At 35.6% G+C, this 17,199-nt stretch overlaps 1 protein-coding gene across 9 annotated transcripts in view; it reads left to right on the top strand.

Moving 5' to 3' along the window:
* UBR2 (ubiquitin protein ligase E3 component n-recognin 2) overlaps positions 1 to 17,199 on the top strand; it is a 104,989-nt gene that overhangs the window by 52,219 nt on the left and 35,571 nt on the right. For 6 of the 9 annotated variants that reach the window (XM_065913262.1, XM_065913261.1, XM_065913263.1 and 3 more), the window contains 10 exons: positions 40 to 138; positions 5,528 to 5,691; positions 5,781 to 5,880; positions 7,287 to 7,415; positions 9,906 to 10,089; positions 12,293 to 12,354; positions 13,294 to 13,404; positions 14,127 to 14,192; positions 15,778 to 15,900; positions 16,048 to 16,111. In XM_065913262.1, coding sequence (XP_065769334.1) covers positions 40 to 138; positions 5,528 to 5,691; positions 5,781 to 5,880; positions 7,287 to 7,415; positions 9,906 to 10,089; positions 12,293 to 12,354; positions 13,294 to 13,404; positions 14,127 to 14,192; positions 15,778 to 15,900; positions 16,048 to 16,111 — 1,102 coding nt within the window. Of the gene's footprint in view, positions 1 to 39; positions 139 to 5,196; positions 5,344 to 5,527; positions 5,692 to 5,780; positions 5,881 to 7,286; positions 7,416 to 9,905; positions 10,090 to 12,292; positions 12,355 to 13,293; positions 13,405 to 14,126; positions 14,193 to 15,777; positions 15,901 to 16,047; positions 16,112 to 17,199 lie in introns of those variants that run through there. The other 3 variants (XR_010660091.1, XM_065913258.1, XM_065913264.1) reach the window with 3 other exon arrangements.

Here is a 17,199-nt window from a genome sequence, read left to right on the forward strand (position 1 = left end):
ATAGCTGGCACTCCTTGCCTTTTTTTGCCTTCTTAATAGAACTATGAGCGTTTGCAGAGTGATTATGTGACAGATGACCACGACAGAGAGTTTTCAATCGCAGACTTCTCGGTTCAGATTTTCACAGTCCCTTCACTTGTAAGTACTAAAAGACTAAGAAGAACTTTCTTGTTTTCCACTAGAAGGAGTAAAGCCTTTAAATAATAGTGAGATCTGTATATTTCTGAATAGAAAAATATTTTATTAATGGGTGGTACGACTTTGGATGCCTTCTATACCAGAAGATATAACTTTGAATGTGTAATCTGGAGGGGGAAAGTTATTTGAACTTAATCTGTACTTCCTTGAGGTTTTGAACTGACAAGTTAATTAAACTCATTAGTTAAACAACATTTTGTGCGAATTCCTAGACTGTCCAGTGGTCAGAACTCGGTGCTTTCACTACCGGCTCCTGGGTTCAATCCCTGGTTGGGGAACTAGGATCCCACAAAGGACGCAGTGTGGCCAAAAAAAGAAAGACAGGAAGGAAGAAACAGCCTCTTGTATATAATCTCACATTTTTGAGAAGCCTCCTTTTCCACCCTAAGGCAAGGGATTACTAAGGCAATTGAATCATGATGATTCCGTGATCTTGTACTAAGTTTCACTAGTTGTTCCAGCAGGCATCCTTATGTTTTCGTAATATTGAATAATTAATATTTGATTCATTTAGCACAACTTTGAGCACCTATTATTTATTTAGTTCTGTGTTTTGGGAATGAAATGGTGAACAAAAACAGACATAGTCTTTGCCTTCATGAAACTTACTGTAGAGGGAAAGACTCACATAAATGGTTAATTAAAGCTATAGTAAAAACTCTGAAGAATTGGGTTGTTCTGAGAGAATAGTAAAAAGGTCTGACCTTTTCCCACAGTTTGGAAGAGAATTCTGTGTAGCTTTATGCAGGCTCATGAAGGAAAATCCATTCAGAGGAACCAGCACTTGAGAAAACCCGGAAGTAGGGACGTTCCTATAAGAGGAATAGAAGGAAAGAAATGCAGTCGAACATCCTTGAACATGGAATAAAATGAGACCAGAAACATAGGCAAGGGCCTAACTGTATGGAGCTATGAGTATTCTACACTTATTTTATTAATAAGGTGTCTGTTCCAGCTTCTTTTTTTAATGACTGTTTTATCCTCAGATACTTTTATATTCAAGGGTGTATTCTAGCACAGTTGAAGCTATCTGAAGTCTATTTACCCACTAATGAGATATTTTGGTCCAAATTAAGGATTTTGATTTTCATCTTAAGAGCATTGGAAGGCATTGAAGAGTTTGAAGTGTCACTTGCATCATCGCATTTGTGATTTTTAAAAGATGGAACTTTTTTGTAATTTGGAGAACAAATTTGCTGTGGTAGTAGTGGTTGTGGGAGCCTGTTAGGGATTGTGGCAGAGGGTATAGAAGTTGTGAGAGAGATGTAAGTAGTGAAATCTGCTAAACAACCACACTTTGGGTTTCAGGGATATTGGGTTTGGTGAGTCATTGGTTATTCGGTTTGAGGGGAAAATGTAAAGGTGATTCCTGGGTTTCTGGTTGTAACCAAGTAGATTTCTCTGCCACTTGCATAGGAAGTTTTGGAGAATGAGTAGAACTTGTGAAGAGGGAAAGCGTTGCTTTTAGTTTAGTCAGCGATGAGTTTGAGAAGCCTCTGAGACGATCCCATGTGTAATCAAATCTGCATTTCTTCTCCATTGATCCTTTTGTCCATTTCCATGCCAGTACTCAGTTCTAATAATTTTAGCTTAATATTCCATTTTAGTATTTTATAGAGCTCTAGATCTCCTTTTATTATTCTTGCCAAGAAATTTCTTGGGACTTGCCTGTGGTTCAGTTGCAAAGACTTTTGTGTCCCCCTCCCTTGCAGGGTGCCCGAGTTCAATCTCTGCTCAGGGAACTAGATCCCACATGCAGCAACTAAAGATCCCATGTGCTACAACTGAAAAACCTGATGCAAGTAAATAAATAAGAACTGAACTGAAAAAAAGGGAAAAAATTATTTTCTTAATTATTTTAGACCTTTTTTTTTTAAAGGACTTAAGTCATTTTGTCAATTTCAAAAATAAATAAATAAATAAATAAATAACCAAAAAACAAACACATTAGGGTTTTTGATTGAAAACCTACTGGCTCAGTGGTAAAGAATCCTCTTGGCAGTGCAGGAGATGCGAGCTCAGTCCCTGGGTTGGGCATATCCCCTGGAGAAGGAAATGGTAACCCACTCCAGTATTCTTGCCTGGAAAATCCTATGGACAGAAGAACCTGGTGGGCTGCAGCCCATGGGCCTTAAAAGAGTCAGACATGACTTGATGACTAAAGAACAACAAACAAAAATAAATTTGTCAGTTTCAAAAACACGTTAGAGTTTTTGACTGAAAAAATATTTATAGACAATTTGGGAAGAACTGATATTTTTGCAGTATTGAATATCCCCATCTAGGAACATAATTTGTCCTAAAAGTGTTTTGTTTTATATTTTTGACACTATTATAAATTACTCACAATTTTAATCTCATTATGGCTAATATATTAAGAACTACTGATTTTTATATATCCATCTTGTATCTATCTGGTTTTCCTATTAACATTTTCTTTAATATTTTGTGTTAATTCCTTAGAATTTCTAGTAATCTGCAAATAATTTTTGGTTTTTTCTAATATTTTGATTATTTATGTTTGCTTCTTACCTGACTCCTTTAGCTAGAAGCATGTATTTGTAATTCAGAGCATATTTATTTAGAATTTTTATTAACTAGGCATTGTTTGAGACTCTGGAGATAAGTAGAGCAGTAAACAAAAAAGACAAAAGACCTTGTTCCCATGGAATTTATAATCTTAACTAGGAGGAGATACATGTATGTAATACTGCTTACAAATCAAAGGTCGTTGAGAAGTGCTATAAAGTAGGAAAGCAGATTAAAGGTTAGAGAGTGGCAGTGAAAGGGTCATATTTTATACAGGGTTTTTCCAAAAAACCTCTCTGAGAGGTGGTGTTTGAACAGAGACATGAGGGAGTAAGTGGTGTGCCTAGCTGGTGGAAGAGTCTCCTCAGCAGAGAAAGATAGCAAGTGCAAAGTTCTGAGGTGAATGTGCACTTGATATTTTAGAAGAAAAAACCCAAATCAGGCCAGTGTTGCTAGAGTGACTGAGAAGGAGAATGACCTGTGAGGTCATTGAGTTTGGGGATGGGGTGTGATGGGGGTGGATAATGCCAGATCTTGAAGGCCATTGTAGTACAACTACTTCTGTCTTTTATCTAAAGAAAGTAGAAAAAGGGAAATAGTAAAGAACACAAATTAACAAAACAAATTGTACAAAAAATTTTTCTTTGAGGATAAGAAAAGCAAAACTGGTGGGAGATAGATCTCTAGAAAGTCTAATAAGAAAAATAGAAAAAATTTTAATTTAAAAAGGATTGCAAAAGCTACAAATCTTACATATTTCAAATAGAAAATAGCCAATAGTAGGATCCAGTTAATATAATTGGAAATCTAGATGAGATGAACAGATCCCTAAGAAAAAATACCAGTTATTACAAGAGAAACAAGAAATAGACATTTTAATTAATATAAAAATCTGCTCGCAAGGAAGTCCCCAGGCCCAAAGGCTACACTGGGAAATTCTTCCAAATATTTAAGAAAAAAATAATACCTGTCTTACGTAACTTTTTCTAGAAAACAGAAAGAGAATATACTTGACAATTTAATGATGTCCTCTGTAATCTTATTACCAAAACTCAGATTGAATTGCAGATAGAATCAAGCAATATGGGAAAAGGATAATGTATCATAACCAAGTTTGTTTTATATCTTTAAGGCAAGAGTAGTATACCATTTGAAAACAAAATCAGCTTGCATAAAAGAGCTTATTAACAGACAAAAAGGAGGAAAATTTATCATATCAGATGCTTATCCTGAATTCATGTTTTAAAACAAATTAATAAAACTTCATTGCAAATGAAATAGGAATAAAAGAATTTCTTTAATCTGATAAAGTACCTAAAAGCAAAACAAAAAGTAAAAACTGAAAGCAAACAATGTGCTTGATGGCAAAATAGTAAAAGCTTGTCCCCTGAGACTAGAAGTTTTTCTTAAGTCAGTGAAATTGCATATACTCATTTAATTGTCTCAAAATTGACTAATACAGCAAACAAGAAGGAAAATCATTTTACTTGTCAATTCCTCCCCTCCTTCAAACTTGAACTGTAGTCTTTACTGTCTAGGAGAATTAACATACATTAATCCTATTGACTTTGAGCTTCTTGGAGCCTAAGTCCTGGCAATAAGATGGTGATTTAACAGTTTTTCAAAGGGATGTTTAACTATACATTAATAGATTTTCTCCTTATCTGATGACTTTACCACTTAACCTCTATATTAGGCATCTTTTCTTCTTTGACATCTTTGTCTTCTTTCAGGAGACAATTTGGAGTTTGGTGATAACAGTCAAAATTTATAATGTATATTACCTTAACCCAGTAATTCACTTCCAGGAAATTATGAATCTCCTTGCAGCTGTACACAGTAGATAATTGTTACAGTATCTTTTGTGATAAATAGCATAAGATTGGGAAAAACCTAAATGCTCACCAGTAAAGGGCCTGGCTAGTAAAGTTTGATAGAAGAGAATAGTGATAGTTAAAAAGAATGAGAGAATTTATGTTAACTGGTATGGGATAATCTCCAAAATATATCAGGTGAAAAACCAAGTGCAGAACAGTGTTTGTAATATGCTATCCTTTGGGCAGGAGGCAGGGGGCAGAGATCATTTTACATAGCCATACTTATATCTACTTAATAACACTTATTCATGTATACTATAAATGTGTATATATATGTGTATGTATGCATACATGTATATGTTATACACACACCACCTCTGGAAGTATATGTAAGAAAATGGCTAACAAACATTGCCTTTGAAAGGGGAACTTTGGGAGCTAAGAGACTTACCTTTTTACTTCTTTTTTGCATCATTTAAGTGTATTTGCTTATTCAAAAATACATGGATATGTATATCTATACATAGAAAGAAACAAAAATTAAATCTCAACTAAGTTTAAAAGAAATATGGTTTCATATTTCATACTGAGTTCTACAGAATCTGTGATATAAGCCTGTGGATCCTAGAATAATTATACCATACCATTATAGGTGTCTAAAAGTCTCAGTTAAGGAAAATTTGCAGCCTGGTTCAGATCCCCCACCCTGAATTGTCTTTGAATAATGAGCCTTGGATCTGTCTCCTTACATTCTGGCATCTTTCTCCGTGATATAATTGTTGCTTCATACACGTGGCAATTGGAGTAAGTAATTGTTATTTAGAAATACACAATAATGCATTTATGATATTATGATATTATATAGTTGTATTGAAAAAGGTCTAAACTGAAAGAGCTAACCAGTGTTGGTGACTTTTTTTTTTTTTTAAGCTTTCTGGTAAATAGTTTTTTATTACCCTGTACTCTGATATACTTTGTCTTAGGCTCGGATGCTTATCACAGAAGAAAACCTGATGACCATTATCATTAAGACTTTCATGGATCATTTGAGACATCGAGATGTCCAGGGCAGATTTCAGTTTGAACGATATACTGCTTTACAAGCCTTTAAGTTTAGGAGGGTTCAGAGTCTTATTTTAGATCTCAAGTAAGTTTTTGTTCAGTTATTAAACAAGTTGCAACTTATAAAAGGTCACTGTTTATTCATATACTCATTGCTGTTTTTATGTTGTTCAGGTATGTGTTAATTAGCAAACCAACTGAATGGTCAGATGGTCTGAGGCAGAAGTTCCTGGAAGGATTTGATGCCTTTTTGGAATTACTCAAATGTATGCAGGTATGTATAAATAGATACATTTCAAAATGGAAACGTTTACTTTTTTCCTTTTTTGCTCACTGATCTAAATATCTTTCTGTTTGCATTTTTTTCATTCTGGGCACATGTTTAAAAGAGTAATTTGGATAGTTACAATTTGGACCAAGAAGCTCCTCTTAATTGGAAACTCTTAGAAAGGTGTAGAATGCATGAGATCCCAGCAGAGGTTCTGACATCTGCTGTTCTTTTGTATTTGGTTATTTTTTTGGTTACCATTAATGTTCTTTCTTTGGGGGCTTCAAGTTAGTTATTTTGTTTTGAATATGCTTAAATGGAAGTATTGTCAACTCAGTTAAAAAGCTATGTTTGTGTGTTGTTTTAATGTTTCCATATTTCTTTCTTATTTCATGGATGTCATATTTATATGATATAGTATAGAACGCTCCTCACCAGCTGCCCATTTAATTTTCTTTTTGGAAACCTCTGTATACAAAATAAAATCTAGAATTAACTGGTATAGTTAACCAGTTTTTTTGGTTGTTGTTTTGTTTGTTTTTAGCCGCAACTTGAGGCTTATGGGATTTTAGTCCCCAACCAGGGATCAAACCTCAGCAATGAGAGCACAAGTCCTAGCCACTGGACAGCCAGGGAATCCCCCTGGCTGTGAAAAGATAGATAGCATTTCAGAGAATATGAGCAATATCATATGCTTCCTTTAGTACCTGTCCTTTTTAGGATATATTCTAGTTCCCATGTTATGTGGTAGTTTAATGGATGTTTAATTTAGTATAGTACTTCTGTTTTTTGCTTTGTGCCTGTAGAAACAGTAGCTACCTTGGTTAATTTGAATACTCAAAATGTCCTATATTTTCCATCATTTAATCAGTTCTGTTATACCAGGGTAGTTAGGCTAGTTTCTAAAGAGGTATATTCTTTTGTATTAAAAGCTGTTTATCTTTTTCTGGTTTTGCTTCCCTTCAAACTCTGAAAACTTGCAGTTGCAAATTACAAATAAATATAAAATTTTTATTTTAGTATTTTATAAAACATATTTATAAATTCAGTAGCATTTTAAAAGCCTGTCAAATTTCTTCTGACAGTTTTTTCTATAGATGATAGAACTGAAAAGGAATTTGAAGGATTGTTGCAATGAAGTACAAATTTATTGTCTAAAACATGTAGAAGATTGCCTTTAAAGTAATTCATTCTGTATCTTACTGGGATTTTTTTCTTTATAGAAGTTTAGGGAATGTTATATAAACATGTAATTTAAGAAGTTGGACTTCTTATACTGCTTGAAACTTCCTGTTAAAATTCTTGTATGTTTTTGTAATCAGTATATATTTCTTCTACATTATTTCTTAAGTTTCTATGTAGAAGAACAAATGTAATTTTAATTTATTTAAAATCTTCTCACTTCTTTTAAGGGAATGGATCCAATTACACGTCAAGTAGGACAGCATATTGAAATGGAACCAGAGTGGGAAGCAGCCTTCACACTACAAATGAAATTAACACATGTCATTTCAATGATACAAGACTGGTGTGCTTTAGATGTGAGTCTGTTCTGGGGTCAGGGATAGGAGATAAATGGAGGAGGGGCAGAGAAACAATTTCCTAAGTAAAATATGAGGTGATTTGGAGAGGATAATAATGATATGCTCATAAAATAGCATATTTTCCACTTTCACCTATACATTCCATAAAAGTTACAATCCTAAAGCCTTAGAGAAATTAGAAAATAGAGGAAGATATAATCCACACTCTTTTCTCTTATGTTGCTATCTTCCTTTTCCCCCTCATAATCCTATCAAGATTTTGAGCGTATAAAAAGTTTATAAATTTACCCCAAAATGAAATTTTACTATTAGTACATTTGTCCTGTGTCTTTAAACTATGTTGGCCTCCTTTGGCTATAAAATCTAGATGAGAGGTGTAAGTTGGGAGATCAGAGAAGGCTTCCATGAGATCTCAACTATGTGTCAGAGTTAACTGATCAGAGTAAAGAATTTTCCTGACTGAGAAAAAGCTGTATCATGCTCTCTGATGAAGAGGAGTATGGTTGTTTCCAGAAGCTGTGAGAGGCTGTAGTTGGAGCAGAGGTCAAAGACATAAGTTTGCAGGGCCATGTTCAAAAGTTTGAATTTTATTCTGACTGAAGTGGATGCCATTTGAGACTCCCAAGCAGAAAAGTGACATGATCCAGTTTACATATTTTTGAAAGTTACTCTGTGTGGATAACGGATGGAGGAGGGCAAGAGTAGAAGCAGGAAGTTCAATGGAGGCACATCGGCTTTCCTTTCAATGACTGGAGATACCAGTGGTCAAGTTTGAGAGCATTTTAGATGCAGTTGCTAGCTTGGTAATAGGTTGCACAATGGGGAATGAGGAAAATAGAGCCCAGAAATAAACCCACACAATTATGGTCAATTAATCCACAGCAAAGGAGACAATATGCCATGGAAAGAAGGTGATCTTTTTCAGTAAGTAATGCTGGGAAAACTGGACGGCTGCATGTAAAAGAATGAAATTAGAACATTTCCTCACACCATATAAAAGAATAAACTCAAATTGGATTAAGACCTAAATGTAAGACTGGAAACCATAAAGCTCCTAGAAGAAAGCATAGAACACTCTTTGACATAAATCTTAGTAATATTTTTTTGGATGTATTTCCTAAGGCAAAGGAAACAAAAGCAAAAGAATAAACAAAGGGAACCTAATTAAACTTAAAAGCTTCCACACAGCAAAGCAAACCATCAACAAAACAGAGAGACAACCTACTGAGGAGGAGAAGATATTTGCCAATGAGATGACCAATATGGGATTATTATCCAAAATATATAAACATCCCATACAGCTCAATATTAAAAAAACAGCCCAATTAAAAAATGGGCAGAAGACCTGAATGGACATTTTTCCAAAGTAGACATACAGATGACCAATAGGGACATGAAAAGATGCTGAACGTTGCTAATCATAAGAGAAATGCAAATCAAACCTCAGTGAGCTATCACTTCACACCTGTCAGAGTAGTTGTCATCACAGAGCCCACATATAACACATGTTAGCGAGGATGTGGAGACAAGGAAACCTGTACAGCTGTTATGTGAATGTGAATTGTTGTAGCCCCAGTGGAAAACAATATGGAGGTTCTTCAAAAAACTAAAAGTAGAGCCACCATAAAATCCAGCAATCCCGCTCCTGGGTATTTACCTAAGAATAAAGAAATGCTAATTTGAAGAAATACATGCTTGCCAATGAGCCTGGGAGGCTACAATCCACTCACAAAGAGTTGGACTTGACTGAGTGACTAAGACTTCCAGTGTTCATAGCAGCATTATTTGTTCATAGCAGCACAATTGCCAGGATACAGTGTCCAATAGATGCGTGGCTAAAGAATATGTAGATGGATGGGTAGGGGTAGTGGAATATTACTCAGCCATGAAAAGAATGAAATTTTGCATTAACAACAACATTGATGGACCCTGGAGGGTATTATGCTTAGTGAAATAAGTCAGAAAGACAAATCCTATAATCACTTATGTGTGGAATCTAAAAAATAAAACAGAAACAGACTCAAAGGTACAGAGAACAAACCAGTGGTTACCAATGGAAAGAAAGAAGACCAGGAGGGACAAAATAGGAGAGATTAAGAGGTACAAACCACTGTGTGTAAAATAAATAAGCTATAAGAATATATTGTACAACACAAAGAATATAGTCAATATTTTATAATAACTAAATGGAATATAATTTATAAAAATTTTGAATCACTATATTGTACACTTCTAACTAATGTACATCAACTATGCCTCAATTTAAAGAAAAAAATGGGGGATGAGGGAAAGGAGTATATTAGAATGACTTCTAGATTTCTACAGCTCTGTAGAGATGTTCCCTGAGACAGGGTGTTGGATAGAGGGAGCAAGTTGCGAAGGGAAGATTGAGTTTTCCCATATTGATATTTGAGGTAAATATTCATCATTGAATTTGAGATTCTTGTTTAATATTGTAGAAACTTAACATAAGATCCTCTTTTATAGGAAAAAGTATTAATAGAAGCTTACAAGAAATGCCTTGCTGTATTGACACAGTGTCATGGTGGTTTTACGGATGGTGAACAGCCAGTTACATTAAGCATTTGTGGACATTCAGTGGAAACTATCAGATACTGTGTTTCCAAGGAAAAAGTTAGCATTCACCTCCCAGTTTCTCGCTTACTTGCAGGTAAAACATTTTTCCCTAAAAAGAGAACCCTGAAATTGTCCTTTGAATCTTTGCTTGTGGTTAGTATTTACTGGATACCTACAATGCTTTATTTTGAAAGTGTTCTTGTTCAGTCTATCACTTAAGTGATTGTTAATAAATTAAAAACACCCCCCCAAAAAAAAATTGAAAACACCCTAGACTTCCTCTCTCTCTTAAGCAGTTTCTTATTGATAAATTTTTTCATCATCAGGTTGAAGTGAGTTCGAAATTGGGTTGATAGTTTTTTTTAATTGTAAGTAGCTGATTTACACACTGTTTATACATGCTCAACTCTTTGAAGCTGCTACCTCATGGCAGCCAGAAACTCTACATATGCATTCAACTGTCTCTGTAGACATCGTAAGTTCCTTCCACATTTCTTCCAGTAATTCTTAACCTGTTCACATACTGTTCCCTTTAGTTCCATTTTTAACTCAGACAGTAGAAAAGTAAAGTTATCAAGGTAAATATTTTCACTCATTGCAGAACTTGCAATGTAGATTAAGTGTGTGGCTCAGTAACTTAATAATGTGAAAGTAGTTTGTGTGTGTGTGTAAGTGTAAGAAACTGGAGAATTGGCATCTTTTCTTCCTTAAATGTTCGGTAGAATTCACCAGTAAAATCGTATGGAGCTGATACTTTCCCTTTTTTGGTAGGTAATTAATCATTGATTCAGTTTCTTCAGCAGTTCCTATTATCTGTATCTCCTTGTGTGAGTTTTGGTGGTTTATGTTTTTCAAGAAATTGGTCCATTTCATCTGAGTTATCAAATATGTGGACATGGAGTTGTTCATAAAATTCCTTTATTACCCTTTTAATGTCTATGGGATAAATAGTAACAATCCCTCTGTCATTTCTGAAGCCTTTTTTTTTTTTTTTTTTTCTGTGCATTACCACATTATCTTACCAATAGATGTTAGCATTCCAACAATTTTTTTAGATTCTTATTGAAATTGTGGTGATTTAAGATTGAACTTAGACATGTGAATTTAAATAGTACAAGTAGAACAATAAAAAGTACCTGGAATGAAATTGTGATTGTAGGCAGAGATCTCTTTTTCCTGTAACTTGTTCATGCCCAGTTTTGTTTTCATAAGTATTGATACTTGCATGCTGAACTATTGATCTTCAGTACAGGCAAGTGATGGCATGGTGGTGTGGCATAGTGTTCAACTAGAATGCAGGAAAGTGGGTCTCCAACTCAGCTACTGATCTTTTCTGCCCTTTGAAGATCTGAGTGGAAGCTAATGCTGATAATTTTCCACAGGGACAACAGTCAGTACTCTAAAAATGTACTAATTTTGCCGAGGTATTTACGCCCCTCAGTCTTCTAATATTTTGAGCATTTTATCTTACTGTGTTTGGCAAACCTTGGCCTGAACGCTTATAATCTAACTGGAGAGCCAAGCAAGCATACACAGAGCAGCTCAGAACACCTTGGAGGCTGTGCTAATGGAGGCTGAGTGCACATTGTTAGAACGGGGTTCTCAGTACAGGTGTTCTTGGATAAGGAAAGCTTCAGACCAGGCTTGACCAGGCGGCCTGCATGTACTGATGAGACTGTAAAAAGCATTCTCTGTTTAGACAGCAACATAAATAGGACAATTCTTAGCTAACAGAATTAACTAAAGTTGAGCTATGAAAGGCCCTTTGCAATTAGGGACGAAAGAGGCTTTGATCCTAAACTGGAAGTTCTGAGGAACTGAATTCTGAAGTCAGAATCAGTGGAGACCTTGAATTCCATGGCCAGTTTCTCTGTTCAGTTGCCAGGAGGATATCTTGCTATTGTACTTTAAATGGAACAAACTTCATGATCCAGTCGATTATGACCCTTAAAATTGGTTTAACACATAAATTGCTTTGATAGTTACATAGCTGCATTTGCTATGTTTGCACTTTTAACATTTACCTTTGTAAAATTTAATCAGTGTATGTTGGTACATGTAATTAAGACTCTGGTTCTAAGCATGGCTTTAATACAGAGTTTCATGAAAATAGCAGTTGAAAAGCTTCTTTTATGGATGCAATTCATTTTGTATCTTAATGTGTAATATGATAGGTTTCCAAAGAAACACAGAAAGGGAGTTAGATATAAAGTTGAGCAAATATTTTGGGTTTTTTTTTTTTTAAATCTAAATGACTTTCACCTATAGAAATACTTTTATCTTTGTTTTCCATGCAGGTTTGCATGCGTTGTTAAGTAAAAGTGAAGTGGCATATAAATTTCCAGAGCTCCTACCTCTAGTAAGTAGTGCGAACATTTAAAAGTAAATATCTATTACAGACCTCTAGTTAGATAATAAGTTATGAAAATATAATATCCAGCATAAGGAATATGCTGAGTAATATTGTAATAACTTTGTATGGGGACAGATGGTTACTAGACTTACCATGGTGATCATTTCATAATTATGAAAAAGTGAAAGTCGCTCAGTCATATCCGACTCTTTGCGACCCCCCGGACTATACAGTCCATGGAATTCTCCAGGCTAGAATACTGGAGTGGGTATAGCCTTTCCCTTCTCCAGGGGCTCATCCCAACCGAGGGATCGATCCCAGGTCTCCTGCATTGCAGGCGAATTCTTTACCAGCTGAGCCACAAGGGAAGCACAAGAATACTGAAGTGGGTAGCCTGTCCCTTCTCTAGCGGATCTTCCGACCCAGGAATCAAACCGCAAATATCAAATCATTACATAGTATACCTGAGTGTGTGTTTGTATATGTGTGTGTATACAGGAAAAGACAGATTAAGTTATTGTAGGGATTTGGCAAGTCTGAAATAAACCTGGCAACCTGGTGAATTAAGAGTTGATCTTATAGTCTGAAATCCAAAGGCAGACTGGAAGCAGAATTTCTTCATCCTTGGGGAAACCTCAGTCTTTTCTTTTAAGGCCTTCTAGCTTATTGGAAAAGGCCCACCAATATCATGGAGAGTAATGTGCTTTACTCATAAAGTGTACTGATTTAAATACTAGTCACATCTAAAAAATGCCTTCACAGCGACATCTAGACCGGTGGTAATCAAAAATTGGGTACCTTGGTCCAGCCAAGTTGACGCATAAAATTAACTAGCACACAGACATACCTTAAAATAATTTTGATTTGTACTTTATATAAAGTCTCCATCTCTAAACCAGTCTTCTTTATAGAGCTGAGATTTTTGTGGTTTTTTTGTATACACAGAGTGAACTCAGCCCACCCATGTTGATAGAACACCCTCTTAGATGTCTTGTTTTATGTGCCCAAGTACATGCAGGAATGTGGAGAAGAAATGGTTTCTCTCTTGTAAACCAGGTGAGCGGTTTTTAATTCTGTGAAGAGTTTTCAGTCCATTCTTTAGTTTCTGTGGAGGTTATAATAGTCATCGAAAGTCATCTATATTGAAACTGTTGAATGGCCACTGGAAATGAACCTTAAAAATGTTTTATTAAAAACTGTTTGACAAGATAGATGTAATGTTAAACCAAAAGTTTCTTAGAGCTTTTATTCATGTTTTATTAAGAAACAATATCAAAAGTAGAAATGAAGTTAATTTTCACTTGAAGTCATTTTTAGAACAAAGTTTGATATTTTTTAAAACATAATGAAAAATCAAGATTTCACCTGCTTTAATTATAAAATTGGGTTAAAAGATAAAAATTCTGTTAGTATAGCTCTGAAATTGAGGTTTTAATTTTTAAACCTCCCCAAGACATGGTATAGGATTTTTCTCTACTTTTGATAGCTATAAATATCATTGAAAGAACTTTATTAGGAGACCCAGAAAGTTGGCTGCAAAATGTGAACCATAAAGTTCCATAGAGTTTCCATACTATAATCTGAAAATTTCTAATTAATTAATCTCTATTAAGATAGCATTCACTGCTGGGGAAACCACATTGTGTGTGCATGTTTGCATGTTCACATACTCACATGCAAAAAAGCCATGTGCTCTTTTGGTGAGTGGGGAGAAGAGAAAACTGCACAAATAAAAACCTGTTTACCCAATGTAATTACTTGTGTTTTTTTTTTTTTAGATTTATTACTACCACAATGTGAAATGTAGACGTGAAATGTTTGATAAGGATATAGTAATGCTTCAGGTAATGAATTAAAAGCATTAAATTTAAAGGTTTGGGAGAGTTTTTATTATTTTCATCGGACCCAGACACTTAAGACCACTCTCAAATCTGTAACTTCAGTCTACCCCTTATCTATTTTTGTTTAGTCGCTAAGTTGCATCCGACTCTTTTGCAACCGCATGGCCTGTAGCCCGCCAGGCTCCTCTGTCCATGGTATTTCTCAGGCAAGAACACTGGAGTGGGCTGTTGTTTCCTTCTCCAGAGATCTTCCCAGCCCAGGGATCAAACCTGCATCTCCTGCATTACAGGCAGATTCTTTAACACTGAGCTACCAAAGAAGCCACCTAGCCCTTATCTACTAAGCTCCAAATTCATATGGCTAAAATAACTGATCGAACATTTCCATCTGGTTTCCTGAACACATCTCATATTTCACATATTCAAAATAAATCCTGTGTCCTCCATACCTTCTTCCTATCTTCAGAGTTTCTTTACCTTGGTGAATTGTTCAACAATTTATACAGTTATTAGAGTTAGAAATCTGAAAGCCATACTTGCTTCACTGTCCTCTGATTATAAAGCCCCAAATCCCTCAAACTGATTTTCAAGGCCTTCAGTACTTAACTATGTTAAAAACTCCCTGAACTTGTCATATACTCCATTAAGTCTTAAAATCTGTACATTTATTTCTTTCCTTACCTATGTTGTACCCCCCACCCTCTTCCTTTTCTGTTTGCTGCCTGTCTTGTCTTCCTGCATATCTTCATGTTTAGTTTAGTATTACTTTCTCCAGAAAGCTGGCATACTAAAACGTGGCTGTGTGTCCTTTTGGGGAGGGCCCATAGCATGATACTTATCGCCACCAGAGCATCCATAACTCTGGATTGTGGTTGCCTGTTTACTTTCCTTCCTCTGCACTAAACTGTGACAGCTCTCTTGGTCCTTTTTATGTCCATTTACATAGCACAGTGCTTGTCACAAAGTAGTGTTTCCATATTATTGCTGAGTGGATTTAGAAATTACAGAATAAGTTACAAAATGTAAATTTTAAAAAATTATTGGGTCAAAAAAATTAAAATTCAAGTTGATTGAGAATCTGTACAAATGGAATTATAGGAGAATTAAAACTAATATTTACAAGCCAGCATTTCACTTAGTATAGCATTTATTACTAAAAATTAGTTTGAGTTCTTGATAAGAGTTTAATATGATATGCATTTAAAAAAAAATACTGAAAGTTTTATTACTATACCACATTTCTCTCAGAGTCATACCCCTGCAAGTGACAACACTGACATAAAACCTTGAACTGAATTCATTGGGATACAACTAATGCAAAGCATTTAAAGTGAAGAGAACATATAGTCCATGTTATTATGATATGTGGGTTCAGGGCGTGTTTTGTTTTGTTTTACCAGCACAGATTCCTGTCCACACTTGTAGCTATCACAAGTAAGGACTGGGGCTAAATGAGTCCTCATCTTTTATTGGAATTGATGAACGAGTAAGATGCTTTCTCTTGTGCAAGCCAAAATATGTCTCACTAATTGTTTAGTAGCCCTTTTGACCTTCCTTTTTTCCTTTCTTTCATACATTTTAAAAAAAGACAGGTGTCTCCATGATGGATCCAAATCATTTCCTGATGATAATGCTTAGCCGCTTTGAACTTTATCAGATTTTCAGTACCCCAGATTATGGGAAGAAAATTGGTTCTGAGACTGCCCATAAGGTAAGAGCATGCCTTATGAGACCACAACACAATCGTTAGAGAAGCGCCTTTCATTCTTTTTGGTTATTTTAATCATCTGAGGTAATACAGATGATTCTTATTCTTATCTCTGAACTTGCTCTCTTCCATTGCCCCCGATGGTTTCAGGATTTAGTTCAGCAGAACAACACTCTAATAGAAGAAATGCTATACCTCATTATAATGCTTGTTGGTAAGTTTGGATATTTTGAAACATTTATGTATTATATTGACTTAAAAATTTTTTTCTTAATTTTTATTTATTTACTTTTGACTGTGCTGGGTCTTTGTTGCTGTGCATGGGCTTTCGCTAGTTGAGGTGCACGGGCTTCTCATTGCAGTGGCTTCTCTTGTTGCAGAGCACAGTGGTTGTAGCACACGGGCTTAGTTGCCCCACAACACGTGGAGTCTTCCCAGGCTAGGAATTGAACCCACGTCCCTGCGTTAGGTGGATTCTTAATCACTGGATCACCAGGGAAGTCCTGTGTTGACTTTTGTGGTAGCAAATAGTTTAGAATCTAAACTGTTTCTTCTGTTTGACCAGTTACTCAGTTTTAGGGGAAGGAGATTAGAGTATATATTTTTATTTTCCCCTCTGGTTACTGTAATGATGAGTAACAGCACTCCAGTGCTTTGGAAGAAGGGGAGAGGACAACTGCTAACACAGGATAAACTGGAAGATTGTGAGTTAGGAATAAAGCAGGGGACAGGAGAATTTAGCAAACAAGAATAGGATATTTAGGAGCTATTTACTGTTACTTTATATCTTAGCTGTGTTTCTCTCCATGGCTTTGTGGTGCGTGAGTGTTCTCACTGTCTATATTTTCGGTCCTGTCACCTCCATCTTTTCTACTGTATGCTTTACTTTCTCCCTCCTCCCATACTGTTTCAGATTCTCAACAGCCCTGGAGCAGAGAATCCTGGCTACTGTCAGGATGTAATACCAAAGAAGGAGATCTCAGAAGGTGATACCTTATTTGCCACTAGATCAAAGTGCAAAGGAGGACTGTCCCTTCCTCCTACCACATGGCAGATGACTTGAAAGCAGTTTCATAGGCTGCTGGTACAGCTGCTGTTTCTAGTCTCTTCCCACCTGCTGATCTCATTCTTTGAAAACAGCAACCAGAGTTCTCTCTCCGTGGCTGAAGACTACACTCCCCTGTTGTGTCAGAGGCTCAGAAAAATGATTGAGAGCTATTCTCATCCTGCTTTATGGCCTGACCAGTCATTGCTTTCCCATTGTAAAGAAAGAAAAATACATTGTGTTGCATGAATTATAAA

Source organism: Muntiacus reevesi, chromosome 20 (assembly GCF_963930625.1).
Source record: "Muntiacus reevesi chromosome 20, mMunRee1.1, whole genome shotgun sequence".
Classification (NCBI taxonomy): domain Eukaryota; kingdom Metazoa; phylum Chordata; class Mammalia; order Artiodactyla; family Cervidae; genus Muntiacus; species Muntiacus reevesi.